We start from the raw sequence: 27,857 nt of genomic DNA, 5'->3' as shown, positions 1-27,857 counted from the left end.
AACTTTGCACAGGGGGGCGGCGTTTCAGACGAGACAATATTAGAACAATCGCTTAGCAACCGCGGCCGTAAACACAAGGCGGATGTCGTAAAGGCTAAAGAGGCTGGTGTTGAAAAGAGTCGGAACAGAACCCATTGTGGTGTTGGAGAGGAGTGAGCTGCTGCCTGAGAGAAGAAGAAAAGAGGCAATTCCGCGACCACAAAGAGACTCATGATACGCGGACAGATATGGACGTTAACGGACAACAGATACGTTGTTGCCCTTTGTGAAGAGGACCGCGTCGTCCGGTCGGAAAGAGCCGGTATATGAAGAGTTAAGACTCGACAACCCAACTGTTTATTCCAGCAGCTAGCAGGCTAGCTGGCTAGTTACCTAGGAGCTAGAAATGGGAAGCGCGTGCGAGTTTGCTTGATAGAGATCTTCGTCGACCTTTGAAGAAGCCGACCTTTGTTTTCGATTTATTTATTGTCGGCGGCTATTTGAAGTGTCCGTCGCGCGCCTCGTAAGTAAACGCAACTTTGAAGAATGATATCAAGTGAGCGCTGAGCATTTCACTACCACAGACCCGGAGAGGAAAAAGTCACACAGGTTTGTTTCACAGTTGTTTCTTCTATTTGCAGCCCATTTTTACATTGAACCAAGCCTGTAATAATTTGAACCAGCAAAATGTGTAAAACTAAACATATTGCAGCAGCCTCTACTTGAATATGTGACTAATTCAAAAACTATTGTGATTTTCAGTAACGTAAGAGGATATCTCACACTTAAAGCGCCACTGTTGCTACCTCAGGAATATTTGAAAGGCGAGATAAAATTGTAGACGACCGTTATTTTAGAAACAAACTCTCTTATCAGTTGCCCACATCCGCTGAACGGTGACAGGAAGTTTATTATTACTGCGAATAGGGCTGGTAGTGTTGACACAAAACAGAACTATCAGCTGCATCACAAAATGACCTACGTCTTATCTTTTTCTACAGTCATCACAGGTACCTGAACACAACATAATGACGACCGTAAAATGATATAATCCACAGAAATGCATAGGAGAGTAATAACTGCACATAATAGCCAGCTGGATATGATGTCACCTCTATAAACATTAATCCCCTCTGCTTTTGGATGTAAAACATCTTAAATAAAAGCAACAACATAGGCATTTTTATATTGCATGTCATGTACTCGGTGCTACCTCAACAGGTTTCCACTTGGCCAACATGATTTGCATTGATTTGCTATGTATTCGCCTGCCTTGTTAGCATGAGTAAACAACAGGTTGAACAAATCCTCCATCAGACAGAGAGGCGCAGACATTAAAAATAAAAGCATAATTTGCAATAATAGCTAAATTGACTTGACCATGAGATTTCTGCGATTGTACGCTCTTTGTAGGCTTATGCCCTTGATTTCTTCAAGGCAAAACAGATTACAGTCCTACTGTTAAGTCCAAAAAAGGCTTAGCCTATTATAAGTTCTAAGGAATTTCTTTTTATAGTCTAATGAATAGAATGTGCTGCTTAGAATTAATTTTTCCCTATCAGGAGACTAATTGTGGAGCCTTTTCTGCAAGGTTAGTCAGCGAGGGAACTATGAAAACAGACCGATGCACTTAAGACATTCTGCTGGAGGTTGATTTGAATGTTTCTCAGCGCCCAGCAGGGAAACGTCTTGTAATTGTAGCCTAAAAGCTCCCATGGGAGGAGTATATTTTGTGCTTCTGACCTCCAAACTCACCCAGTCATACTCGGATTAAAGCAGATGGAGCTGCATTAATTTAAGGATGATCTTAGATGAACTAATAAATGTCTGTCAGGTCATCAATTTAATCCCCCCCCCTCACTCTCACTCCAAGCATATTTCCAATTAGTTTAAACCGATGCTTGTTTAAAGTGTAGCTTCACTTAAATGCCACATTTGTTTTGCAATGTATGACAACTTTTCAAACTTTCAGAGAGGGATGTTCGCATGTAAAAAAAAAAAAAATGTGCAGCTGTTTAAATTAAAGAAACTTGTTATGAGATGAAGCATCCAGAGAGAGTCTACCTTGTACGAGTGAGTCCTTTAAAACAGCTGCAGCAGTTTGGCGCAAAGCAGATACCACTGATATTCTCATTAAAACCTCCTTGCGTCTGGTTTGGGCCAGAGATGAATGGACTCATGTTCACATTGGGATGCTGCTAATTGGTGCTTGTTATTATGAGGGCTCAATTTTTTTCCATTAGGCGTGTGAATGTTACTGTCATTTGTATCTATCCATCATTGTCTGCATGTTTGCTGTGCTGAGGCAACCCGGCTGTGGCTGAATGTTTTTGTGATCAAACATTATTGACTCCCACAGTCGATAACCTTGGCAACTGTAGTTCCTCTCTCCAGCTAAAGCCGCACATTGCAGTGAAAGTGGGAGGGGGGGTCAGAGGAGGCTTTTTCCGAAGCTTTGAGGAGGGTTTGGTTGTAATGCCGACCGCCTCCTGGGGTAGGCACGTTCGAGTTTGTGCGTGTCCATTCAGAGATTGAGAAGTGCTGCTCTGTATTCGAGTGATCTCTTTGCGTTCATTTCCATCACAAAAGCAATAACTCAAAAGTTTCTCACCTCGCTGTCCATTAACTTTGCTCAGCTCTCCTCTCTCCTCTACTGTATTCCAGTCATTTTCCACTTCCCTCTTTGCACTCCCTTTTGCATTTCCAGTAGAGTTAATCAGGCATGTTCATGTGTGGCTTGACTTCATTATATCATAATGAAGTTTAGCCTCAGGTGCAGTGAAGGAAATGGGTTAGCCTGCGAGTCGCCTTGCCCCCGTACGCCATTATCTGAAGCCAGCTTTACACAATGAGCTGTGGAAAAGATTATTTAAGAAGGAAATTTCCTTTTCATCGCGCTCTTTCTTATCTGGGTTATTCTGTCAAAATCTAAGTTTAATAAAAAGTTGAAATATTAGGATATTACGATGTCATCTCCGCCTGCCTCAACCTTTGTCATTCTGTTTTAAGCCAACATGGGGTTCTTTGGCTTTATCTTTGCGCCTTTTCTGTCCCAGTAATGAGCCATTTTGCGGCTTTTAACATCTGCCAAACTTGGAACATTTTGAATGCAAGACTCATCTCCCATGCATGAGGAGTCAGGCATCCTTTGATTTGCCCTCTTTTTCTTTGCCACTCTTTCGAAGCGCTCACCGCAGTACTTTGTAGACTACAAGTACGCCGGATAAAACTTTCTTTCCCTAGTTTTGGCAGCAGCTCTACATGACGAGAGGTAATTTGGTGTGTATTCTAAACGGGGTATACGGCGCAGAGTATAGAAGGAGCAGAGGCACTGCAGGGGAGGAACGAAGGAGTGGAGGGGGGTGGGCTAATTTAAAACACAAGTTTTCCCTGGGCACAATGAGGTTTGTCCGAAGGAAAACACTGCTTTAAATTTCACTGGCCTCTATTCCGGTGGGTAACATCTGTGTTGGAATACAAAGCATCTGGCTGTAATTTGGAGCTGAAAGTGAACTTTACCCTTGTCAGAACCTGAGTAGGCAACCTTGCCAACGCAGCCTGCCTCCCTCCCTGCATGTCCTGTAAAGTAACTCTCAGCCAGCTGACAGTGAGCGAGTGAAATGCATGATAGTTTGTTTTTTTTGCGGCTGTAAAATTCATAAGAAGCAGTCTAGTGGTGTAATTACCAGGGAGAAACATCCCCGCCGTAAATGACCATGCCATCCTTCCAATAAAGCTGAATGTTTTGGCCTCATTCACACAATTATTCTGCGTGTAGCAGCAGCAGCAGCAGCAGGCAATAAAAAACCCTTAAATCTTGTAGCATTTCGATTCCCACACTCGCCTGCTCCATGCTAAAAAATGGATCGAGGATAAGCCAGCAGTGACAGATGTGTGCATGTTAGCCCCTTGGTTTGCTCTCATTGACAGAAAGGAAACAGTATGTATATTATCCTTCCACTTTCAGTCATTTGTACAGTTGTTGACATAATCCAGGTAAGGCTCCATAGGTAATTGAGGCCTAACACTTCCTCCACAGAGAAGGTAGAACACATACATCCTCCTCATGCTCGCCGCCAGCTCATGCATCTCATTACTCTGCGGTGACCAGGTCTCGTCGGAGGGCTTGTTCCAGCCTGCCCCGTCTCTCTCTCTCTCTCTCTCTCTTAAAAAGGGATGAAGAGGTGATCACCTCGCAGGCCTGGCTGAGCTTGTGTTTTGTCCTCTTTGAGCCCTTTCCTGATCCGAGTTAAATCTCAAAGCTGCTCCCAAGATCTCGCAGCCAAAAGTGCGCCGTGACCGCCCGTGTCAAATGCTAAACGGCACTCGAATCTAGATCTTACAGCGACGGGACATTCAGCTTTTCCCCCTCAAGCAATCGGCTTCCACTCGCTCCCCGCCGAAGACGGCACGCTTCCCTTTGACTCCTGGTGAAATTGTTTTTGTTAGTCATGCAATCGTTGCTTCTCTATTTCCCATCTTCCAATCCATCTTCCCCTTCCCAATTTAATCGGAATATCTGTTGAATGCGAATGAATTTTTTCCCAGACACTGCAAAATAATTGCGTCGGCGTTCTTTTCAGCTCCTTCTGAATGGATGTGGCTGAGAGGTTATTTGGTTATTGTCCATTTAAGTGTCAATTTGATGAATTCAGACTAAATGATTGAAGAATAATATATTAGTGCAGTGTTGCTTCGGAGATATCGCAGGTTAATGAGGTCATGAAGTGGTGGAGTCACCGTGAAAGACGCATTCAAAAGCTTTAAATTGCTTCTAGCGTTATAAGAGTGCCTCATTTTAATAATAGAATATACAGATGCCGTCCTCTGTCTTGGGGAATTGTGGCACGTTCCTTTAAGATTTACAGTAGCTGTGTGTTTTAATGCAGCCAGAGTTAGTTCTGTTTCAGAGATGGAAAGAAAGTCTGCAACTCTCATTACCCACATCCTATTTATGTTTCCCCGCTCACTGTTGAGTCACATTGTTTGAGTTTGGGGTATGACTTGCGAATAGAAAATGCATGAATCACATTTTTGTTTCCCTAAAACAAAACAAAAAAGTAGTGCAGCCGTCTGTAGTTCGCCTATTTGGATATCTATTTTTGCTGTAGTGAAGTTGGCCTCAGCCTGCTCGAGGTATTTTCAGACAGAGGCGTCAGGTAAGGAGAGCTGGTGTATTCAGCGTCTTATCTGACACTCAGCAGCCGTGCATCCCTCACAATCGCTGCTGTCTTGGCAGCCTCCAGCCCTCTCGTGTCTATCCAAGATTTCAGCTCGCTTCGATCTGAAAGCAAAATGCAAGGAAACCCATCGACACGCGCGCTAATCACAGTAGTGTGCCTGCTCGTTAGCTGTGCCCTCTCAAGTCGGCTGTCCTAATAGGCATGTCCTAATGAGCTCTAATTGGGGATGGCTAATTTGCATGGCCCGAGTCATTGTCGTTCTTAAAGCGACTTACACGACTTACAAGACTCATTGCTAAAAAGCTGATTGGGGGGTCTATCATGGCTTCATCATGGGTTGACTGCAGGGGGCTTGAGCGGCTTCAGAGAGCTTTGTGAGCCCAGATCGTTGTCTCGCTCTTCCAGGCTTTAGTTCTTACCATTCCCTTCTCGGCTGACATCGATATGCCTAATGGAGTTATCCACAGCTCCCCCCCCCCCTCTACCACAGACGTTATTTTAGTGACACCAGCCATTTTCAAAGACACAACTTCAAAGCGTGATTAAAACGAAGCAGGCCAACTCTGATCAAAGGTTAAACTACGCACAGCGTGACTCTCTTCACAATGCACTGAGATTTCTGCATTTGAAGCAAGAAGAAGAAGAAGAAAAAAATCAAGGTTTTCAGATCTCGGTGTAACCGAGGTATGCAGGCGGCGGGTTATTTTCCCGTGCATGGGAGGAAAAGAGATGGATACTTCTGTAGCTACAGAGCGAGGTCCTGCGAGGAATCATCTTCAGAGTGCAGCACATTTTATTTATACAAGGAAAGGATGTTGTACATTTCCACATAATTTGATCACTGACACTTTATTTGTGCCTCTCCCATACTTTTATTTATCTTTCTTATATTGGGGAAGTATACAAGAAACGAATTCCCAAAGCTGAAGAGCTCAAACAGGCACAGGCAAGTTTATTGCATTGGCTGTGGGCCATCTCATTTCTGCTCAGAAAAGTAATGAAATCTCTCAAATGACCCAGGCAATTCAAATTTGTTAGACAATTTCATATGCCAGAGAAAGTGCTTTCTGTTTTATAGGAGGTATTGCATGCTACAACTTAGGTGTTCTAGTTGCAGGCCCAGCAGAAGAAGAATTAAACGCACCTTTTTTCAGTTGTTATCCTTTTCTCAAAGGGCCTATTTTTGTGTTATGAATTGTGGCTTTTTTATTTGCCCTGATGTAATGAGTTCTCCGCTCTCTTTCTTTGCTTGATTTCAGGCCGGCTGGCTCGAGGCTGCACACAAACACCAAGGAGGGAGAACATGACTCACCGGCCCCTGCCAGAGACTGGCACGGGGCAGCTGTGCCAACCTCGCCCCTGCCTGCCCCTTTAGAAGCTGCCGGTACACCATGACGGAGAGGCATTGAGGTTAGCTCCCTGACGATCAACCCCCCTATCCCTCAAGAACCCCGTCCCCCTGCCCCTCCCCTGTCCCATCATGCTGCGCTTCCTGCCTCTCAAACTTGGCCGCCTGTACCGCTGTCTGAAACTCTTGCTGGTGGTGGGATTGTTTGTCATCCTGCTGATGAACACCCACAACCTGTTCGCCTCTTTCCAGAAGAATGAGCTCACGGACAGACGCTTCATCAACCTCAACAAGTGTCCCGCCTGCTTTGGCACCAGCTGGTGTCGCAAATTCATGAACGGCCAGGTTTCCTTTGAGACCTGGGGTCGCCTACGGTTCCTGGACGTTTTCAATGTAAAGAATGTTTACTTCGCTCAGTACGGCGAGCCCAGGGAGGGCACCCGACGGGTGGTGCTCAAACGGCTCGGCTCCAATCAGGAGCTGGCCGAGATAGACCAGAAAATCTGCAAGAGGGCCACGGGAAGGCCGAGATGCGACCTCATCCAGGCTATGTACAAGACTGAGTTTGCTCGGATCAACGGCGATGTTCGCCTGCTCACTCCAGAGGTGGTGGAGGGCTGGTCGGACCTGGTGCACTGCCCCTCTCAGAGGCTGCTGGACCGAGTGGTCCGCAGGTACGCTGAGACCAAAGACTCAGGCAGCTTCCTGCTAAAGAACCTCAAGGACACGGAGAGAATGCAGCTGCTCATGACCTTGGCATTCAACCCGGAACCACTCGTGCTCCAGGTACTGTCTTCTGTTTCTGTTTAAAGCAATGTGTGTGTGTGTGAAACTATCTGAAGCTTTAAGTGCTGCTCTTTTATTTTTGTATTAGAAAATATTGCCTCTTGAAAAAGGGCTGCCTGCGAGCTGATCTATGGCACCAGGTGTCTTCATAATAGTTGGTACGGCAGGGTTCCTGGATTACCTTTGCGACAGAGAATAAGAGCATCATTACAAAGCAAGCCAGGGTGTTGGCCCACAAAGCCCCCAGTAAATTACAGGGTGGGAATCCTCCTTTTCCTTCCTCCTCCATAGATCTGAGCCGAGCCATTACACCCTCCCTAAACTCTAGGCTACGTCGAGACTTCACGTCCGCTATCTGGAGCACGAACATTCCTCTACTTAGAATAGAGAGGGGTTTTAAGAGCTGTGGCCTCCCAAAAGATGAGAGATTTTGGCTGGCGGCGATACTGCATATTTAACACTATATGTAGGGCAGTTTTGAATTATTCAAGGATGCATCTGTAAATGGTCCAAGTTGTTTTTAATTTTAATATACGTCTGTGTCCACCGGAGTCGTGTCTTTTGTGGAGGAGGCAGCACGCGGAGGGATATCTTAAGTGGTATCAGCATAAATGTTCAAATTCTTTCAAAATAAAAGCTTTTGACCTACATTGCTTAAAAAAAAAGTGGTGAAAACATTCCCCCATTCGGCTTCTATTGTTTGGTTTTAATCTGTGACAGAAAGCTGCAACATTAGAAACTTTTAATTTGACATGGAGTAAATTAACAAATGCTACATGCTGGCAAAACTAAAATCTCTCTAAGTCTTAATTGTCTTGCTTTGACATGAGGTAAGGAGTTAAATCACAACCCCGTTCCTGCGTGGTAATCCTGCACGTCAAAGCAGCCAAACTGTATTTCATTTAAGCACTTCCCCACATCCTCTTTGTCACTGATTTACAAGCAGCCAATCAATTTCAATTTCAATCTGGCATTGACCGCGTCTCGTGAGGGGACAGAACAACAATGGTCATGGCCCGTGTAGACATTCAATAACTTACTCTGACCTCCAACCCCCCCTCTCCTGTGAAACACAGGGCTTGCACACCTCCAGGCATTTCGGAGGACAAAGGGCGAGATCAGCCTTTTAGTCCGGTCGATCTATAAAATCTGATTAGCCGAGTGTGGTCGCCTGCCCTCCCCCTTCCTTCCTTCCTTTTCTCCTCTTTTCTTTCTTTTTACGGCTTTCTTCTATCTGTGTCATCCTCCCCTATATTCTCCCTTCATCTTGCGTACGCTCCACAAACTCCGGCCGGATAATTCCATCAGTTTTAATGCCATTATGCCCCAGTTCAGAGGCTCAGTGAACAACTGCCTACCCTTATCTTGCACGTAGCTACAGACAATGCACTAAAACATGTGCAATTTCCATAGTTCTCTACCCTCCCTGCTCCATAGCCTTTACACTTTAACAGGGACTCATGAATTGTTCATCTCATCCTGAACTTGTGACCTGCAGGCGTAAGAAAGAAGCTGTGGAGTTTATGTGTGTGTGCGAACCAGGCCCGGGGTAACAGATGGCGGGCATGTTTGTGTGTGGATGGATATTAAACAAAAAAAAATGTGCCAGATATCTCCGAGACTCGCACATCCGAAGTGCCTCGACTTGTTCGTCAGCATCACTGAGCTGAAAAGATGAGGGGGAAAATTTGCTGAGAGACTCAGAGACCCTATACACAAGGTTGGGCAGCAGTAGACCATAAAGAATTAATGGCGTCTATAGAGATTGAACAGGAGACGTGCTGTACTACAACACCTTGGTCTTGCCAGAGGTTAGTGCGACTGCGTGGGGACTGCTTTTAACAAAAGGTAGAGGAATGCGGCCGGAGTTTTACGGCCAGTTATTTAATGAAACCTGATCCTTATTTCAACTATTTATCACTCCGCCTTCTTGTCAGGCCTAGAGCGATGCTTCACTTCGCCGCCTTCTTGTAGTTAAACACCTCTTCAGTAAGTTGGAGAGCCCAGTATCTCTCTCGGTGTGTAATTTAAGTTTGCTATATTTAGTTTAAATGATTTCCTGCTGTCATTGGCTGCCAGCGCTGTGGTTTTTGAGGTTTTTCTCTATCTCTCTTCTCTGGCTTTGTACAGTTAAATAATGCCAGGAAAGATTCCGCTGCACGCTCGGTAAGCTTGCACTCTCTCTTCGAGCGGCTTCTGTTTCCAGTCTTTTGAAGCCACAGGCAGTAAATCGGCCCTGTTTCGCTATGAGAAACCAGACCCTCTTTGTCAGTGGGAAACAATCTGCTGTGTTGTTTCGGGGCTGGCCAACAATGCGTTTTCTGTGTGCTCTGCAGTACACAAGCACGCATGCAGACAAACACACACACACACACAACCCCCCACTCCTTTGTCACGTGGAAGACAATTTGGCTTTGGGGAATAAATATTTTTGGAAGACAAAATGACGACAGGCGAACAGGAAAATCCATGTGCAACGAGAGGCACCTTATGCAACTTCATCTGTTTGCTCTCTTGTTCCTTCTGCACTAATGCTGTTTTTCTTAAGCTTTTACTGTGATAAATATGCCCGCGTCGAGGAGGAGACCAGAGAAATTACATGATGCCGTTTAATTTCACCTCTTAATTTGACAAATACTCCGACTGCGTGTAAAGTCTGTAATAAATTCTCTCCTCGGCTCCTCTCCCTCGGCTACATGACTCACTGATTCATCAGGTGATGCTTGTGTTTGATGGAGTGCATCTGGCCCAACCTTAAATTAGTTCGATTTAGCCCAGTCCTCCCTTCCAAATCATTAAGCCGGGCGAGTTCGCCAGAAGCATGTGACTGCGCTCGCACCCTTATGGTTCCTCAGCCCCGGCTTGCTCAGTGAAGCTGAGAATAGGATGTGACAAGCCTGTGGGGTTAACTCAGTCATCTCCTCTAGACTCAAATCTGTGCTCTCCCAGACACCCCTGTCTGTCTTTTTCTTTTCCCGTCCCCCTCCACCTTCCCTCCTCATCCCCGCCCTCACCTGACACAAAGACATTCTCTTCAAAAAAGCCCTGTCTGTTTTCTCCCCAGAACGCAGACTCTTAGCGCTGAAACTAAATCAGAAAAGAGACAGAAGCGAGATTAGATGGATGACCTTATCTCCTATTCATCCGGAGATTTTTGACAGCTGCATTTTAACGCAAATGTGAAGGTAAACATTCACATCGTTGGAGCAAACACACTGGCAGCTTGTTTGAATTTTGAAGAAAGGGGGAGACGCCTCTTCGGTATGCTGATTTAATGAGGCTCTGCATAATCTATTATGACGCTCATCCACTTTGGGAAACTAAGCCAAAGTAAATCGTATAAATTCAGGGTTGTTTGTTGGTGCAAAGTGAAGCAAAGCTGCTACGTTGATCGTGACCTACTGAACCTTGACTTCTTTTTTTTAAAGGAGAATAAATGTCACTATAAAGCCGCTTTCCCACCAGTCAGATAAACAGCTAACAACCGGCTTTTTTGCTTAGTGGGAAAGGTTACAATCGGCATTCAGACCCGGGTCAAATGACTCTGCAGTAGACCCTACTCAGCCCGAGCAGCGCTCGAACATCGTTCCAAATTTGTCAGGGCCGTGTTTGATACACAGACTGAATGAGTAATAGATACAATAAAGACCTAACCACCGTAACATCTTCACTGTTTACTAACCCTGTTTCGGGCGCATTTGTGAAGTCAGACAGTGACGCAGCAGAAAAGAGGCCGACAGGAGGATACTCCACTGGCAATGGGAAAAGAGACAATCGGCATTTATAAGCGGGTCTGACAAACCTGCGTCAACGCGCTATATCGGTGGGAAAGGGGTATAAGAGTCTTAGAATAATGTTAGATAATACAGTTCTAACAGTATGGGACGTAAAATATACACAGGAACAGTTTTTTAAGGTAATACATTGCAATAAAGAGCTCTGCAATAAATCTCTTCATGATCGTTGTTTTACTGTCTTTTTTGTGTCAGGGGGCAAAACCATAGACTGTATAAAAAGATGGACGACATGACAGCTCCCTAAAAGTGAAGCCAAAACATTTCGACCACCCCCTGCTGACTGGCTGCAGTATAGGTCATAAAGCCCGCCTCCTCCATGTTAACAGATGGGACATGATTTAAACTATAAAGTTAAAATACACCTCAAACATGGTTTCTTTTATTGTAGTTCTTATCATGCTGATTTACATCCAAATGTTTGTTTTTTGGACAAGTTTATTTTTAATTAGTTATTTGATGCTGTAAAAAGGATGATTGACAGCTCTGTTGACAAATCTGGCTCCTGCTGCCGATCTGTTCCGGATTAGCAGAGTAGAGGAGGAACGGCGAGAGGAGACGTAACTAAAGCAATCACTACAGTCAGTGAAGTTTACATATCTGTGAACGTCTGCTTCAGACCAACACAAGAAGCTGTTCTGCTGTTAGACACGCCGACGTGCGGGATCCTTGCTGTTTTTTCCGGTAACTTAAGTGTGTGATTTAATCAGCGGCTACTAATCGCTACTGCGCAGCTCTGGCTCCAAATGATGTCACCAGCGCAAACTGGCTGGGCCAGTCACTGGGGTATGTTGGCTTCAGTTTTGTACAATGAGAGCAGATGGAGACGCATCATCCATCTGTATATACATAGGACAAAACACTTATTTCACTGTGGAAATGATGAGAGAAACCACTGTGAAATTGTGCTTTTGCTGGCAACATTAGATAGACTGGTCACAGTTTCTACTGTACGAACGTCTTTGTATACATTGTCTATTCAGAAAAGCTCTGCAGTCTTACACTCTGGCTTTCTGGGTCATGCCTCTTAACAAAAAAGGTTCAAACCTCGATTTGTTTTTAGCTTTATTTATTTCTTTTCACTTAATCACAAGCGCTGCATGCTATCCCGGCTTAAGTCAGAGCCTTCTGTCTCTCAGGCCGGCTCAGTGGCTGAAGTCCACCGGTAAATAGTCTTTAAGTTGCTAGTCTCTGATTAGAACCATTGTTTTTGGGTCTGGGGGGGATTGTGATGCTCTTAGCGCATAAGAGAGGAGGTTGTGTACGCCGCTTAACCCTGCTTCAAGTGCTCCCAAACCCCCTTTCATTATTCTTATAGGCCTTTGTGTACAGACTGAATCCTGTTAGGATAAGACAGGGAGTTATCTGGGCCTGACTCCCCTCTTTTGGCCGCCCTCGCTGGATGGAGGCCCTGGTGGAAAGGGGAGAAGAAGAGAAGAAGGAGGCGGAGGAGGAGAGGAGGGCTTGTGTGAGAGAGTGTGTGTTGTACAAGCCAGAGCCTTGTGGTGTTTTCCCCCCCATTTGAATGAGCCAGACTGCTTGTGTTACCATAATCCTTTCTCTCTTTCTTCCTCTCTCAAAGCACACACACACAAATATACACAAACACACACATGACAGCTGTGTTTGGTTAGGTAAATGCCTGTGGCTGAACCCCCACCCCTCTCATCCCACCCACCAGCTCCTTTTTTAGATTCCCCCCTACCCGCAGCTTCCTACTGTTACACCCCGCACCCTAACCTAACTAACTTCTGAAACGCTGCAGAGTCCAACCCCATTCACAACTCTCCCCGGGCCCCTTAAGGTAGCCAACGTGGATCCGTAACGAGTGGCTCTTTACTGCTCCGCGTCCCCTGGAGAGCCCTGCGTTAGAGCAAGAATATGCTTTTTAGCCCATCGGCCTGCCTGCAGTAATAAAATTGTCCACTGCATTAAAGAGTCAGGCTCATAGCTCCTGTCAGAGAAAATATGAGATCAGGGATATACTGTTGCATCTTTAAGTCATGAGCATTTGCACCCTTGAAACTGGCACGTAGATGTTAAGGGAAGTGGTCCTAGGCGTCTTTTACAGAGACACTTAATTCCTCCTTGTAAGGGGAAGTTCACACTGCGTTTGTCCTTCTCTGCACAGAGGTTGGAGCGCAGGGTCAGCGACAGCCGACTCGCGGTGCCCTCGTCATAATTGGCGCCCGCTCTGAAACACACAACCCTTGATGTAGGCCTCAAACCCACAGCCCTCAGGTCTGAAGCCAAGCTTCGCTCGGGTTCCTCCCCGGCCATGTGGGCGGCAATACCACCTAGACTGAGTCAACACCGCTGCTATGACTTAATACATTCCTGGTCTTCCAGTGCGGGGGGGATTTATGAGGTGGCTCTGCGCACGGTGGCTCAGGTTCAGGTCGGGGAAGGGTTTCGGCTATCAGCTAGCGGCGGAGTGTACTCTAGCAACCCCTGCGCTCTCATCCCTCATCCTGCTCTTATTCTCTCTCTGCAGACCATGCTAACCCATTTCTATCGCTGCTGTAGCTCGGCGGAGCTCACTGGATCATGTGCATGCTTGTAGTCTTACTCAGCCTATCTACCTGACCTTTATAGTTTTGATTTCTCCTCTTAGCTCAGTCTTGTTTTGACCTCCTAGTGTCCCATTGGCTCTGACTTCTGAAGACATGCACGCACACGCATGCACGCCCGCACGCCCGCACTGAGCAGCCCTTTCTAGTGTCTTCCATCAATGATTTTCCTGTTTCCCAAGACTGCTGCCAGCTCTACACACTGTGACTTTGCACTCTTTGAAGCGCCTGTCTAGTAAAGAAAAGACGCAGGTCCTATTCTAAATTCAGACACATACACTTTACAGTCTCTGTCTCTCCCTACTCTCCTTTTCAGACAGACACAAACTCTCCCCAGCTCACTGCTCTGACGAGGCATTTCCGTGAACAGACAGCATCACTGCCCTGTATTGCAGGTTTTTTGGGAGTGGAACAAAGAGAGAGAGAGGGGGGAAAGCGGGGTTAGCGGGAGAAGCAGCAGCAGCAGCAGCAGGAGACGAGAGCAATAGAGAAGAAAGGGGGTAGCGCCATGTGTGCCAGGATGAGGGGTTAGCGCCGGCTCCCCTGTGGGGCTTGAGCTCTTGCTGCAGACCGACCGACTGGATTTTAAACTTAAATGGCCTGCAAAATGCCAGACGGGGCTCGCCACACATCCTCCAGACACACAAGGTCAACGGGAGAGCTTGCACAGAAAAGAGACGTTTTCTCAAGTCCGGCCTGGCAGCTCTAACCTTGCAGTGCAGATGTTGCTCCTTCTTAAGCCTCTTTGATAAACAGGCTGAATTATGTTCATTTTGCTACATCAAGGCTGAAAGGGCTTTTATTTTCTGCTGCTGCTGTTGTTGTTGTGTCTCGCTGAATGCGTCTGCACGCCACGCTTCCTCAACTCTACTTTTTGATCCCCCGACTCCTGACAAGTCCTGTCCTAACTTGTTTGCTATAAAGCGGCTGGGTTTTGTTGAGGACAGAAAATGTTGAGAATTTCCACCACACCCTGCTCGGGGCTTTTACAAGCCTCACACATGAAACGCTTCTGTGGCAAACTACTAATTTCCTTTTTGCTGTAAGTAGTCGTGGTTGCAGGATGAAGGCAACCGGCTCCTTTTAAATCCTGCGTTTATGAACGCAGCTCTGTGTGTCCTCCGTGTGTGTGTTTGCGTCTCTGTATGTATATGTGTGTTTGATTGACCAGTGTTCTTTGCAGGCCAGCCAAGGCAATATCTTGGGAGCCGCTCATGTTTACTCGGCCCCTGAATAGAGGTTGTTATCAGCCCTGGTCACGTTGCATGTTCTCATTCACATGCACTTGGATACAGTTTCACATAGACACACATGCACGCGCGCACAAAGAGCCCCTTTTCGAACTCTCGCAAACACACATGCACGCCCACGCCCTCCCCCGAGTGGCCCAGTAGAAGGGCATGCCTTTGTCAGCAGATGTCAGGACGCAGGTGTGTGTTCCTGTGCCTCTCGCTCCATTCGTTTCATCCTCTTCTCCAGAGGCTGCCCATTTGTCTGTGGTCCTGTTTCATTTCAGCCCACTCCAATCTCCCCCCCAAGAGGACGCCAGCGTGTCTGTTGTATCACAGGGAAGGGGGGAGTGGGAAGCACAAACCCTCCCCGTCAATGCTACTGTAGCACATCGGCGCAACCTTTAAGATTAGATTAGTCAGACATAGGGCCCAGAAGTCGCTGTGAGGTCGTCTTTAATGAGACGTTTCTGCTTTTTGTCAGTTTCTCACACTGGCTTTCGTTGTCTCTGGTGGGAGCCTCATTATTTCTGTAAAACAGCGAGAAAGTCTTGCACAAAATATGTACAGAAAATAAGACGAGCATGCGGCACCGGGTCCTGTAAGTTAAAGGTTTTGCTAAGCAGGAGATAAAAGGCTTTATCCAATGACAGGAACAGGAAGTGATAAGACCTTTAAAGCTGTAAAAGTCGCTCGGATGTGTCATTGGCAGATTTGCACCTTCAGCATATTTCAATGGCATAACATTATTGGGTGACGACTGGTAAAATTCACTCTCGGTGCAGCACACACACACACACACACACACACACACACATACAGTACCTCCCAATTCTGCTCACAGATAGTGCAGTGGATGTAACATTAGGCTGGGCTTTCCAATTTATTTCGCCCAACAGCCCCACCCCACCCTGAACGCCTCATTGCAGTCGTTAATGACTTCTGCAGAGTAACCGTTTAAAGAGCGCTAAGGGAGAATGATTGGTGGGACACGCCGTGTATTTATCAACCTCTGCAATAGGTGAGTCTGAATCCCAAAAGCTCAGGCGCCCACTTCCGTGTGCCTGCAGACACTGTTCGGTAAGTTCTCACCTTTTACGCTCGCTGCCTGTGAAGCTTAAATTTAGGAAGCTCGTAAAAACGACAACAAGGTACGAGTTGTCAAGACCTCGATGAGCCTGTCGGAGCCGTGAATGAGCGACGTCTACGTTAAGAAGTGAGGACGAAGGCCGGACAGACATGAAGGCATAACAGTCGTTGACAGTGTCTGAAAGTAGCCTCGGGGCATTCATCCTTCTCCTCCCTCCCATCAAGCACCCCTAGCTTCTCCCCCCCTCCCCATCTGCCGCCGCTCTACTTTTGCGCCCATTCAGCCTGCAACCTGACAACAAAGAGAGAGATGTGTTTAGCAGGCAGGTCTTTGCTGGTTTATTCCTCCTGTCCACTGGAGCGGAGAAGTGAGAGACACTCTGTTTGTCTCTTCTGTTTGCCATCTCCATCGCATTCTCTCGCCCATCCTCTCCTCTTTGGTCCACCGCCCCCTTCCCCTTCCATCTATCCATCCGCCCCGCAGGGGGGGGAGAGCGAGAGTGGATGGCGTTTTTTTTTTTTTTACAAAGCAGGTTTTAGCCGTAAAATTGGACATGCTAAGTTTTGTCAACACGACCAAGAGCCGCTTAGATGTGCAGCAACATAAAGCGATCGGAGGTTTGAATCTGGGTCAAAAGGGAAGCGGGCCTAATAGGGATGTAGCACCAACTGATCCCGCTTCAGCCTAATCTTTCTATACCAACTTCAAAAATTAGACAGCCATTTTAGATATTTAGCCTTGTTCATTCTCTAATCCTAAAATCTCTTATGTAGGCATGCCCGCTGGCTGGAAACATCTCAGTAGTCTGGGATTGTCTCCTTTCCAGCCTCAGCTCATCCCACCATTATCCTTTTGTTTTGTAGTATCCTTGAATTTTCCACTTCCTGAGACATGTCTTGTTCTAGTTTCCCGTATCAGAAAATGTAGAGGAAGGCTGTTGCGCGAAGAGGGGTATTTTTGAGGGGGGAAGTTGGGGTGAGTCATTGCCAAGTCCAAAGACGACAGGCGCAGACAGACAGACAGGCTGCTGGAAGCCACTAGTGCTTCCTGGACAGACTTCTGTCTGGCCCACAATTGATTGGGTCACCTCGGGGGGAATGGGCTCGACCAAGACTGCATCGCGTGCAACTTATCATTGTCCTCCCCCCTCTTGGTGGTGGATCTTCCTGAAAACTGATGGGAACAAGAGATACGCCTAAGGTATAGATTTACCGCGCCAACACACAGCCTGTGATAAACTGTAAAAGTCTTTCTGTGTAGACTCTTGAAAGTTGTGAGTCATAATTTTTACCTTTTCTTTTTAAAATGTAACTGTAGCCTCTGGTCTGACCATAACTCCACCCACTGCACAGTTGGGTGGGTGTGTCTGGCAGCTCAGTGACATCACCTGCCCTGGCCAAATGAAGTGACACCGAGTCACAAGGCACAGATGCCACAGAGGGCTCTTTTGAGGTCCCCTGAAGAGCACTTTAGTGTGGTGGAGGATCGTGGTGGTCCCGAGCCCTATCAGTTCGAGCCGTTGGCTCCAGCCCCACCAATGCCTGAAGCCGGAGCTATCGTAGCGGTGGCAATGCAAGAGCGCATGACCGCGCATGCCGCCTGTTATAGTTATTTCTGCTTCTGAAGAGAGAATGGGCGCAGTCTGAGTGGAAACGTAACGTTAGCTAGAAGGCTAATGTTCAGTGTGCTAATAGTGTAAAGCCTAGTGAATGATGTGTCTCCATCAGGATATGTTTGAAAATGAGCACGGTTCAAAGACAGGGGCTGGGGTGGTGTACCGCCCACCTCTGATTGACAGGCGTTTATATTCATTTTCTTAAATACATTTCATTACATAACTTTGTCATCTTCCCTGGTGGTCTAGTGGTTTGGATTGGGCGCTCTGGGGCGCTGTTTAGCTCAGTCGGTAGAGCAGGCGCCCCATGTAAAGAGGCTACAATCCTCGTCGCAGTGATCACAGGTTCGACTCCCGGTCTGCCGATCATTTGGTGCATGTCATCCCCCACTCTCTACTCCCAACATCTCCTGTCTATCTTCAGCTGTCAGGCCCTGGGCAAAGTCCAGGGCCGATACTGAAACTGTAGATCGCGTGTTGAGCCATATTTGTCAATATTAACACCAGCTTTGATGTGTTTCATCACGGTACAGCAATATAATTTACATTACAGAACATAAACATGTTTAAGTGTGCAATTATTCTTTAAAGATTCTTCCACTGAAGGAACCGTTACAGGCATGCTAAGCGTTTACTTAGAATTGCATTCAGCTTCTTGCTTCTTGAACTGCAGCACTGTAGGGATCCATATGGACTTCAATACACTTAGCAAATTATAGCCTAGTCGAGGGAAGTAATAAAGGAGCTTAAGAGCAGCATAGTGAGATGAAAACGTCTCAAGACAAGTCAACGGTGCAGTTGTGAACCCTGCAAATCGCAGCGGAGTCATTCGCTCACCAAGCCGCGGTTTCTTTGTCACGTTGCAAACCCCTCGGCGCCGCAGCCTCTACGTGGCAAGGGTCCAGCTGTTGTTTTTTAAGATCCAGCAGCTGCATGTCCGTCTGGAGGGAGGGCGATGGTTAAAATGTATGTTTTTAAATAATTTGTATTACATTAAAGATTAAAAGGAGATCCATGCATATTTAAAATTCCCCCACCCCTCTCGGACGAAATTGAAAGCCGATGAGGTATTGAATTACCGCGAGTGTAAAGTGAAACCCGACAGTCGTAGTAGTTCACACCTCACCTGCAGTGGCATGGTGTGTTCCCGGCCGTATCTCTGATGCTAAAAGAAGGGAATTCAGAGAGGGAGGGTTACTGAGGCTGCTGTGAAACATGAGCGCTCCTGATTTCTCTGTCTGTGTCTGTGCCGCGGCTGCCTGCCAGGAGCCGCAGCCTCGGAGAGATTTGTTACATAGGAGTTGTAGGCTATCATTAAGCCGGCATATGGCTGGGTGTTTATTGTAAAAGATAGAGGCCTATGGCAGGGGGGAGTTTATTGTAAAAGATGGGGGCTTATCACTTGTAGCAAAACTTATGTTGGCGGCAAAAAAAGGGAGGGGTTGTTGTATTATTTTCCATTAATTTATCCACAGCTGGTGGCAATGAAATGCACCAGGAGGAGGGGGAGGTGGTTTAAGGAAAGCACCTGAAGAGAGATGGAAATAGTGAGAAGACGGACAGAATGTCTGGCGTGTTTTCCAAAAGCAGCTGAGCTCATTTAACCTTTCTTTGTGTATGTTTGCATGTGCAGTCGTTACCTCCTTAAGCCTCAAATTCCACAGGATCCGTCTCATGCGCGTTCCGTGTGCGCCGCGTCTTCCGGAAGTTGAACGCGCATGTTCAAGTCGATGCTTCGTGATTCCACAGCGCGAGCCGCGGCACGTCTATGGCGCGACTCGCCGCTAAAGATACGCGGAGAGTCGGGAGGCCGCTTCAAGCACGCGTCAAGCTTAACAGAGCAGACCGTTCCAAACAGGAAGTCAGGCACGAAAACGGCATACAGCATCCGGTCATTTCAAAATAAAACACCATGTACAGACTCCCGTTTTTATAACATCAACACAGTGAAATCTTGGAAAAAGAAAACTTTTAATTAAGTAGTGTCACGGAATGATATCGGAGGTGCAAACTGAACTGTTTTTTGTATGTGGCTCTGTTTTAACACTGATGTTATCGCGTGATTTCGCAATTCCCGCACGATAATGTAGTTCTCCCGTGATCTCGCAAATCCAGCTGAGTGATTGCATATGGCAGTACACGTGTGCCTGTTTTTCTCCGACCCAAACAGTCGAGTAAATCTGAGCCCGATTAGAAGATCACGCTCCATTTCCTGCCGGTGGTATTCCCTTAATATTTATCAGTTTTAACCTGCGATACACGGCAATTTCTTGTCAGCATGCCCAAACTGCATTAACTCGGTTAGCCGACATCATGCAGCAGTTTAAATCGCCCTGCTGCTGCATCACATCTCATAAGACTTTGCTGCTAACTGCTGCTACCACAAATCACCTCCTATCAGTTCTCTGGGAGCACTGAGTAGAGCAGCGTGCATCAGCTTGTAGCTGTAGGGCTTTAACACAAACTGGCTCTATTCTTTTATTAAATTTAATCCATTATACCCACTGCTGGCTCCTTTTCATGTGATCCTTTGGCAGATTTTCAACTATTGCGCACGGCAACTTGGTGTTGCCATGTGGGATTCTTTCTTTTTTCTTTCTCTTTTGAGAAACTGCAAGTTAAACAAATATTTTCTGACAATGTGAAGATTCTTTTAGTGTTAGCCTCTTTTTTTTAAAGCCAATAAAGTATTTCTGTATTTCTTTCAGCCAACTCATTACACAGACTTCTTTTATCTGCTGTTAAATCCTCGCCTGTTTTCTCCTTCCCAGAGCTTTCCGTCTGATGAGGGGTGGCCGTTCGCCAAGTACCTGGGAGCGTGTGGGCGCATGGTAGCTGTCAACTACGTGGGCGAGGAGCTGTGGAGCTTCTACAACGCGCCCTGGGAGAAGAGGGTGGACTTGGCGCGTCAGCTTATGGACATCGCCGAGCAGCTCACCAACAACGACTTCGAGTTCGCCCTCTACCTGCTTGACGTCAGCTTCGACAACTTCGCGGTGGGGCCGCGCGACGGGAAGGTCATCGTGGTGGACGCCGAGAACGTTCTGGTGGCGGACAAAAGGCTGATCAAACAGAGTGAGTCGACTCCTTTCTTCCTGAACACATGTACTGTGTGGGTGTTAATGGCCATATGTATGTGAGTAAAGCTTAATGCATCTTATTGCCCGTGAACATGCACGTGTATCACGTCTTTAAGCTTCACCGCCCGCGGAGACGCATGCTGAGAGAGAGAAATGCCGATCTTTCCGACGGTTGTATTTACACTAACTACTACTTCACGCTGAAATTACAGAGCTGGCATGGTTTCTTACTTTTAATACACAGAAAGGTCACACACAACCATTAATTTTACACATTACATTCCACTCGTGTAATGCTCGTTCCTCCTCTCCATAACCGAGCTGTTTATCACAGACGTCCTCAGATTCCAGTGTGATTTCAACACCAACCACAGACTGAATACTCCACTTGACGTCCGAAAAACTTAACTGCAGCTCATGAGGCGGTGACGAAGGTTCGGCGAAAGGTCTCAGGGGACCGGCGGCTGTGCTGTTGGCAAACGCTCAGAGCCTCCTCTCCTCTAAGAATACGCTCCTCCAGCACCCCTTCTGCCTCCGACACGCTCGTTCCCATCAAAGCAAAGATCGTTTGGATAACAAGCCATCTCGGCTGCCCTACTTTTTTTTTTATGCCTCTCAGAATAAACCTCATAACAGGGACAGAGAGAGCTATACATCACACACTCAGTGTGGCTGTTTCCAACCCCTCAGTCCCCCAGTGCGAGGGCTCCTTCAAAGAGAGGGACGACCACCCAGTCGGGCTCTGAGATTTGTCCCTTCCTGTAGAAAGCCTATTAAAGTGATGAACTGTTTTGTCGCTAGGTGTTGAGGTTTCACTATTGTGCCTGGTGACAGATATAAACTATTGTCTGTGTGTGTGTGTGTGTGTGTGTGTGTGTGTGTGTGTGTGTGTGTGTGTGTGTGTGTGTGTGTGTGTGTGTGTGTGTGTGTGTGTGTGTGTGTGTGTGTGTGTGTGTGTGTGTGTGTGTGAAAGGGAGTGGTTGTATGATTTGGGGAAGTAGTGTGATGAATTCACCTTGAGTTAAAGTGCTGCTACGCAATTACAAGACACTACTCTCGAAAAGGGCAAATACTGTGTTATCGAAGAAGACAACAAATGTATTTTACCTTTTTAAAAGGTATCATGTTTTCTTTATCTTTTAGATTAAATTGGCACATTAAAATGAAATAAAATGCCTTTTATAAATGTCAAATCATTAACCATCACAGTGAGGTCGATTTATAGAGCAGACTTGGAACAGCTGGATGACAGATCCGGGCATACGGTCGCTTTAAGGACTACGGTATGATTTTCTCTGTCAGCATCAGTTAGCTAAGACTATTGGCATTTTGAGGACACGGCGGTTAGGCGGCCCGATGCAGCGTATTTCCAGGCCGGGGACAGCAGGTCCGGTCCTGGGTGGACTCCCTGGAGCTTAACCAGGCTGCGGACAGCAGGGCTCACGCAGCTGACAATTCGCCTCCATTCATTGTGTGCAAGCGGCCGCTTCACAGCTCAAAGCATGCTGGGATACCTAGCGACATGCACCAGGCAATCAGCGCCACTTTTTAACAGCTTTTCTCCCTCATGATATCATAATACATTTAAAGAAAACGGTGATATACTATTCAGTAAACAAACCCCTTTTAATGACCAGCGAGGCTGGGCGGACGCAAGTGTAGATGAATTGGTCGTGTGCAGTGGGTCCATGCCATTACCATCTGTTGGCTAAGACTGTTAGAATTTTTAAGATGCGGTGCTTCGGCGGCCCGATGCTGCGTTTTTCTGGTCCAAGGAGGGCAGGCATGGTCCTGGGGGACTCACAGGACCTTAACCAAGGTGCAGAGGGCCGGGCTAAGCCCGCTGAGAGTAGAGGCGGACAGGGCATGGAGCTCCGCAGCTAGCTGTGGGGCTACACGGCGCTACGGCCAGCCCCTGATCTTTCTGGGCTTGCCATTACACTCTGTGACAAATAATTCTCTTAAAATTGACATCATTACTTCGCCCCAGTTTTTAGTTAACTTGTCCTACTTTTTTTTTAATCTGTTCAGACGATCGCCGTTTCTCTCTCCATCTCACATCCCCCTGGCACTTTAGTCGTGAGTGACGGCTGGCCTCAGTCAGGAGGGGTACACTCGCTTTACAGATCAGCGGCACCGTCCACCGTTGTGAACGTATATTGGCCTTTTAAAGTCTAGACCCTGAATATAAGACGACCCCAGATGTATGTCGAGGGAAAAATACCCTGTCTTATATTCCAACCAATACGGTACATGGTAACAACATGCCCTGTGTTTTTTTTCATCTAAACGAGCCGAGCATCCACTAACTTTAGCTCACTAGCATACTAAATCTTTCATCCAGTTAAAAGATTCAGATACAAATGATGGTGACAATAAGAAAGTAGGCGGTTGTTTTGATGTTCCTGCTGACAGACAGGGCTTTTAGAAAACCCTGATAGATGTGCATCTCACACATGAACACGATGGTTACAACAGAGGTTTGGTTTGGTGCTTAACTAGGAAACAAATAATCCACGATTGGAATTAAATCTGATTCAACTAAAAATACTACAACTCGGGTGCAGCCGTGGGATCAGAACATCTGTAGTAGTAGTGGTACTTGTAGTCCTGTGTGATTTCTTACTGCCCATAGCTGCAATTTTGCACAGTAGCCCTTTGCAAGTCCCGGAGCACAGCCCAGGTTGAGACTCCCTTTGTGTGGCCGACACATTTAGAGCCTGACAACTCAAGCTGCTTACCCCAGCCATTCAGAGTGTAAGCCTCAAGAATGTTTACGTGCTACTTGTGTGTGTTTGTGTGTTGGATCTGTTTGTGTGCCTGCCAAGTTCCTGGGGCGCAGCACGAGGAAGAGGGATGACGGCTGTAATGAGTCTTACGAGGTCACGGCCCTGTGTCGGACAGAAGTAGGAAATAGGCGCGGTAACCTCCACAAAGCCGAGTCCGGTCCCTGCAATTAGAGCTCTGAGATTAAAGCGAGTTTAAGTGTGTGGTTTGAAGATCATCAGTCCAAAGTGAGGCCGATTGATTCGCAAATCAAACATTCAGAAAGCCACGTGCAATCCACCCGCTCGTTAGTGGCCGTTTCCGTCGAGATAAAGCACACGCCGCGTTCGAGGTGCGCCGTGCGCCGTGTGTTTGCACAGTCCAGTGGTGCGAAAAGGAACCATTCCCCATCATTGAGTTTATAGCATTCGAGGACGGTTTCACCCCCAGTGGTTTTTGGAAACACATGCTGTATAATGTAACACACACTTCACTCACTCCCATTCTCTTCTCTCCCTCTCTCTCTCCGACAGGCTGGCTTTAAACAAACGCACAAGAATGCAACAGCACTTGAAACACTCACACACACACACACACGCACGCAGAGTCTTTTTTCCCCCCTCTCACATTCAATAATGCACTCTTACACAGGCATGCATTGTTAAAACCGGCTCGTACTCCTGAATGCCACTCGTAAGGCCACGCTAACAAGCATTTCAGGCCCAATGTCCCTCCTCAGCGTAGCCCCGGGAAGGCAGGGGAGTGAGGTGAATGTATACAAGTCCGACCGGAGCTCCTTAACATGGAGGCTACCGGATGCGCAGGAGATGAGAGGAGCCACCTCGTCCGCCCGCTCTCCCTCTCATTTGAATTGGAAATGATTTGGTTTGCTTTGGAAATGATCGAGCTTTGTTACGCTCCGGCCTGCAGAAACACTCAAACAGTGGGGGATTGTGGTGCAAGTAAATAGACTTCTTTTAGCCTTCCTAAACTACTTTCTCTACCGTGCTCTTCTTCGTCCTTGAGCGTGACCCTCCCCGCCTGTTCTTTTTAGCTTTCTGTCTGACTTCTGCGTGTGCGTCCGCTGCCTGTTTGTGTGCGAGAGAACGAGAATAGGACGCTCTCCTGATGCCATCTGTCAATCAACGGCGAGGTGTGATGCATGGCCGGCTCTGCAACATTAATTGCTTTCACCTCACCTTGCCGCCTGCGCGCGTACATCCATATACATCTGTGTGTGCGCGCGCGTCGCATGCATACATACACAGGCCGATCCATCTTCATCACCCGCACTGATTGAGGTTGATGTGCCCCTCCTCCTCAAGGGGGGGGCCCTTGCTAACAGGGCAGCGCTGGATGTTTGATTGAGTTGTTCTGATGAGGCAGAGGAGGAGTGCATTACAACCGTGATACACTGATTATGTGTTTGCATCCTCTGGGTCTGCCCCCCCCCCCCTCTCCCCAACAGGGTTATTGATCTGCTTTTTAATGCACAAACCAATAGGTCTCTCATCATTCCAGGTTATTTTCTTGGCTCGCCGCCCTCCTCAGCACAATCCTCCAAAGAGAAAAGCAACGCGAAATGAGCTGGAGAGAGAATTTTATTTGCTCAATAAATCTAGAAAGCGGTTCGTTTCTGTCAGACGGAGCTGTAGATGAGTTGTTTGGGTCGTGTGCAATGAGGAAGAATTTCCCGGAAGTGTCAAAAGTGGCACCGCGGCCCGGTCAGATCCCGTGCGGGTTGATTTCTCGGGGTAATAATTTGCACAAAGCTTTGAGAAACAGTCAATCCTGATGATGAGAGGCAGGAAAACAGCTGGTTGCAGCCACTTTGAATCAGCTAGGCGTCACATTCCCGATGCAAAGCAGTTAAAATGTGCATGTGCAGGACATCTGATTATATATTCACCTCATGACAGCGATAAGAAACAAGCTTATGGCCCCGATAACTGCTTAGAAATGAATGTTTAGCACCTACGACTCTATTCTTATTATTACTGACTATTTTTTTATGATCAGCATGCTTTTATTGTGGCGGTCCATTTAACCGTCTTCCTGTCTCCCTGCAGACAAGCCAGAAAACTACGACGTCTGGTACGAGAGCCGCTTCGAGGAGTGCGACAGGGAGGCCTGCCTGTCTTTCTCCAAGGACTCCCTCTGCTCCAGGGTCACCGTGGACCACAACTACTACGCCGTGTGCCAGAACCTGCTGTCGCGCTACGCTACGTGGCGGGGCACCACCGGAGGCCTCCTCCACGACCCCCCAGCCCACATAGCCAAAGACGGACAACTGGAGACGCTGTTGGACGAGTGCACCAAACCCAAAAAGCGCTACGGCCGCTTCCAGGCGGCTAAAGAACTGCGCGAATACCTCACGCAGCTAGCTGCCGCGTCCTCCTCCGCTACAGCCAGGTAATGAACGGGGTCGGCGTTAGCCTGACGCACTGACAGACTGGATCCTGTACTCTTTATCCCGGGACTCTTGAGATCCTGGTTCTTGTACATGATGTCATTCGCCCCCACTTTTGTGCGCTGGAACTGGGAGGTGTTCAAAGTCTTGCATCAGGAAGTGTAAGACTCAAACTTCAAAGCAAGATTTGTTAAAGCTCTTGCTGTTACCTGACTTTGCTCCTGCGTGAAAGAGGAGAGTGGCGCTAAGAGATTCTGCTTAGAACCAGGATAGAGAGGGGATAGGGGTAACCTCCTCTCCCTGGGTGGGCGGCCATCCCTGCTGGGGAGGAGGTTTGAGAAAGGGCTCTGGTAAACGCATCACTCGCTGGACTCCAGGCTAAAGCAAACCAGAGCAACCATGCAACAGCATCGCACAGCCCTGACCGCATCCATCCCCAATCTGTCAGAACTGTTGTGTTTTATTACATCCAATCATAACAAATGTTTCGTTCTACCCCCGGAGGATCTCTTGTTTTCTTATTCTGAACATTCTTTTCAGGGCTGAATTTAAGTAGATCGGCGCGTTTACATTTTGTTTTGCTGTGCCATGGCGTTTCTTTTTCCTCTGTAGCGCGGCTGCAGTGAAGGCAAAGGTAGCATGAATCTCCTGCTGTCAGGCCGGGCTGCAGCAGGTAGAGCGGAGGAGGCGGAGGGCCGACGGGAGGGGGGGGTTCATAAAGGACGAAAAAGAAAACCCTTGACGGTCATATGAGTCTAATTTCCTGCTACTCCAATCAATCAGTTGATTTCCAGGTTCCAGGATTGTGGCAATCATCTCTTTTTTTTTTCTTCTAAGTGTGTTTTTTTTTTCATTTTGTAATAGGAAACAGAGCGCGAGACAGCTGCACATAGGAAAAGGAAGGGAATAATTGGACAGTGGTGGTCCCTTGATGCAGATGTGCCTATACCAAAGAGGCTATATATAATATTAAGAACCCCGAGCAGTACAGAGCGACGGCACCTTTCCCTCCAGTTGTTCCCCAGTAGAGCTGTCCAAAGGAACCTTAGTGTGTACACAATCGTGTTTGAGCTGGCGGGCCTGCATACTGATGTTCGTTCTCTCCTATAAGAAGCTAAAGTCAGAGATTGGGCTTTCATAAAAACCTCCCTTATGAGTTATGAATGATGGTCCGATTAGCATCGAGATAATTTTCTCCAACCAAAAAAAAAAAATGAAAGTGGGAAATGAAGTGATTCAGACAACACAATAAAGCGGCGTACGAGCGGCCTCCAGCGCCAAACTCTCCATAAATGTCTGTAATTGATAAATGAATCCTTTCGTCAAACTTCCCCCCCACTCATGCTCAGAGCAGTAAGCTCCGTCGAGTTAATGTTAAGAGACGGAGAAATGAAGATATCCTAAATTACTTCCTCTGCTCCAGAACCAGCGCTTGTGACCTGCGCTCTTAAATTTTGCAGCCCAGAAGTTCCTGCTGAATATTTCACCGCTCAGCACCACTTAGAGGTTCGGTCGGTTTTACACTCAAGAGGACCGAGGAATTAAAGCGTAATCACAAATATAGGCTTATTTGGTAATGGATTACGACAGATATAACTCAAATAACCTTAAAAAAAACCTTGCTTGTTAAGGCCCTGTGGAGCGTTCGACGGTCGGGCAAACAATCGAGTAAATCTGAGTGCTCTGCGGGGAGACCAGGAAAGCACAGCGGTTGCTTTTGACCTTGAACAGCTGACGTGACCTTGTCCGTTCAGAAAAGCAATAAAGAGAAGTTTGGCTAATGGGTTTCTCCCCTCCCCTCCCCCCACATCTTTGTTGTGTCGTATGTACTTCTGTTTTCCTGGAGGACGTCGAACATGGAGGGATTTGTACGTGCGTAAAACTAACTGTCCACTTTTGTACTGTAAGTTTTGTTTCTTTCGATATCAGCATCGTCTGATTTTTCCTGTGCCTTTCATTCAAAAGTTGTATTGACAACTTTTTAGTGGGTTTAAATATTCAAATAAA

At 47.0% G+C, this 27,857-nt stretch overlaps 1 protein-coding gene across 1 annotated transcript; it reads left to right on the top strand.

The window, feature by feature from the left end:
- The first annotated feature begins 147 nt into the window (after nt 1-147).
- On the top strand, nt 148-27,857 carry dipk2ab (divergent protein kinase domain 2Ab). The gene is made up of 4 exons (XM_069667328.1): nt 148-588; nt 6,422-7,296; nt 20,366-20,669; nt 25,510-27,857. Exons 2-4 carry the CDS (start codon nt 6,643-6,645, stop codon nt 25,854-25,856), a joined length of 1,305 nt encoding a protein of 434 aa, XP_069523429.1. The 5' UTR covers nt 148-588; nt 6,422-6,642; the 3' UTR covers nt 25,857-27,857.

Source organism: Semicossyphus pulcher, unplaced genomic scaffold (assembly GCF_022749685.1).
Source record: "Semicossyphus pulcher isolate SPU_LCO1_2020_fin unplaced genomic scaffold, fSemPul1.0.p SCAF_18, whole genome shotgun sequence".
Taxonomy (NCBI): domain Eukaryota; kingdom Metazoa; phylum Chordata; class Actinopteri; order Labriformes; family Labridae; genus Semicossyphus; species Semicossyphus pulcher.
The sequence above is the reverse complement of the archived record's forward strand: the minus strand, read 5'-3'. Positions and strand labels throughout refer to the sequence as shown.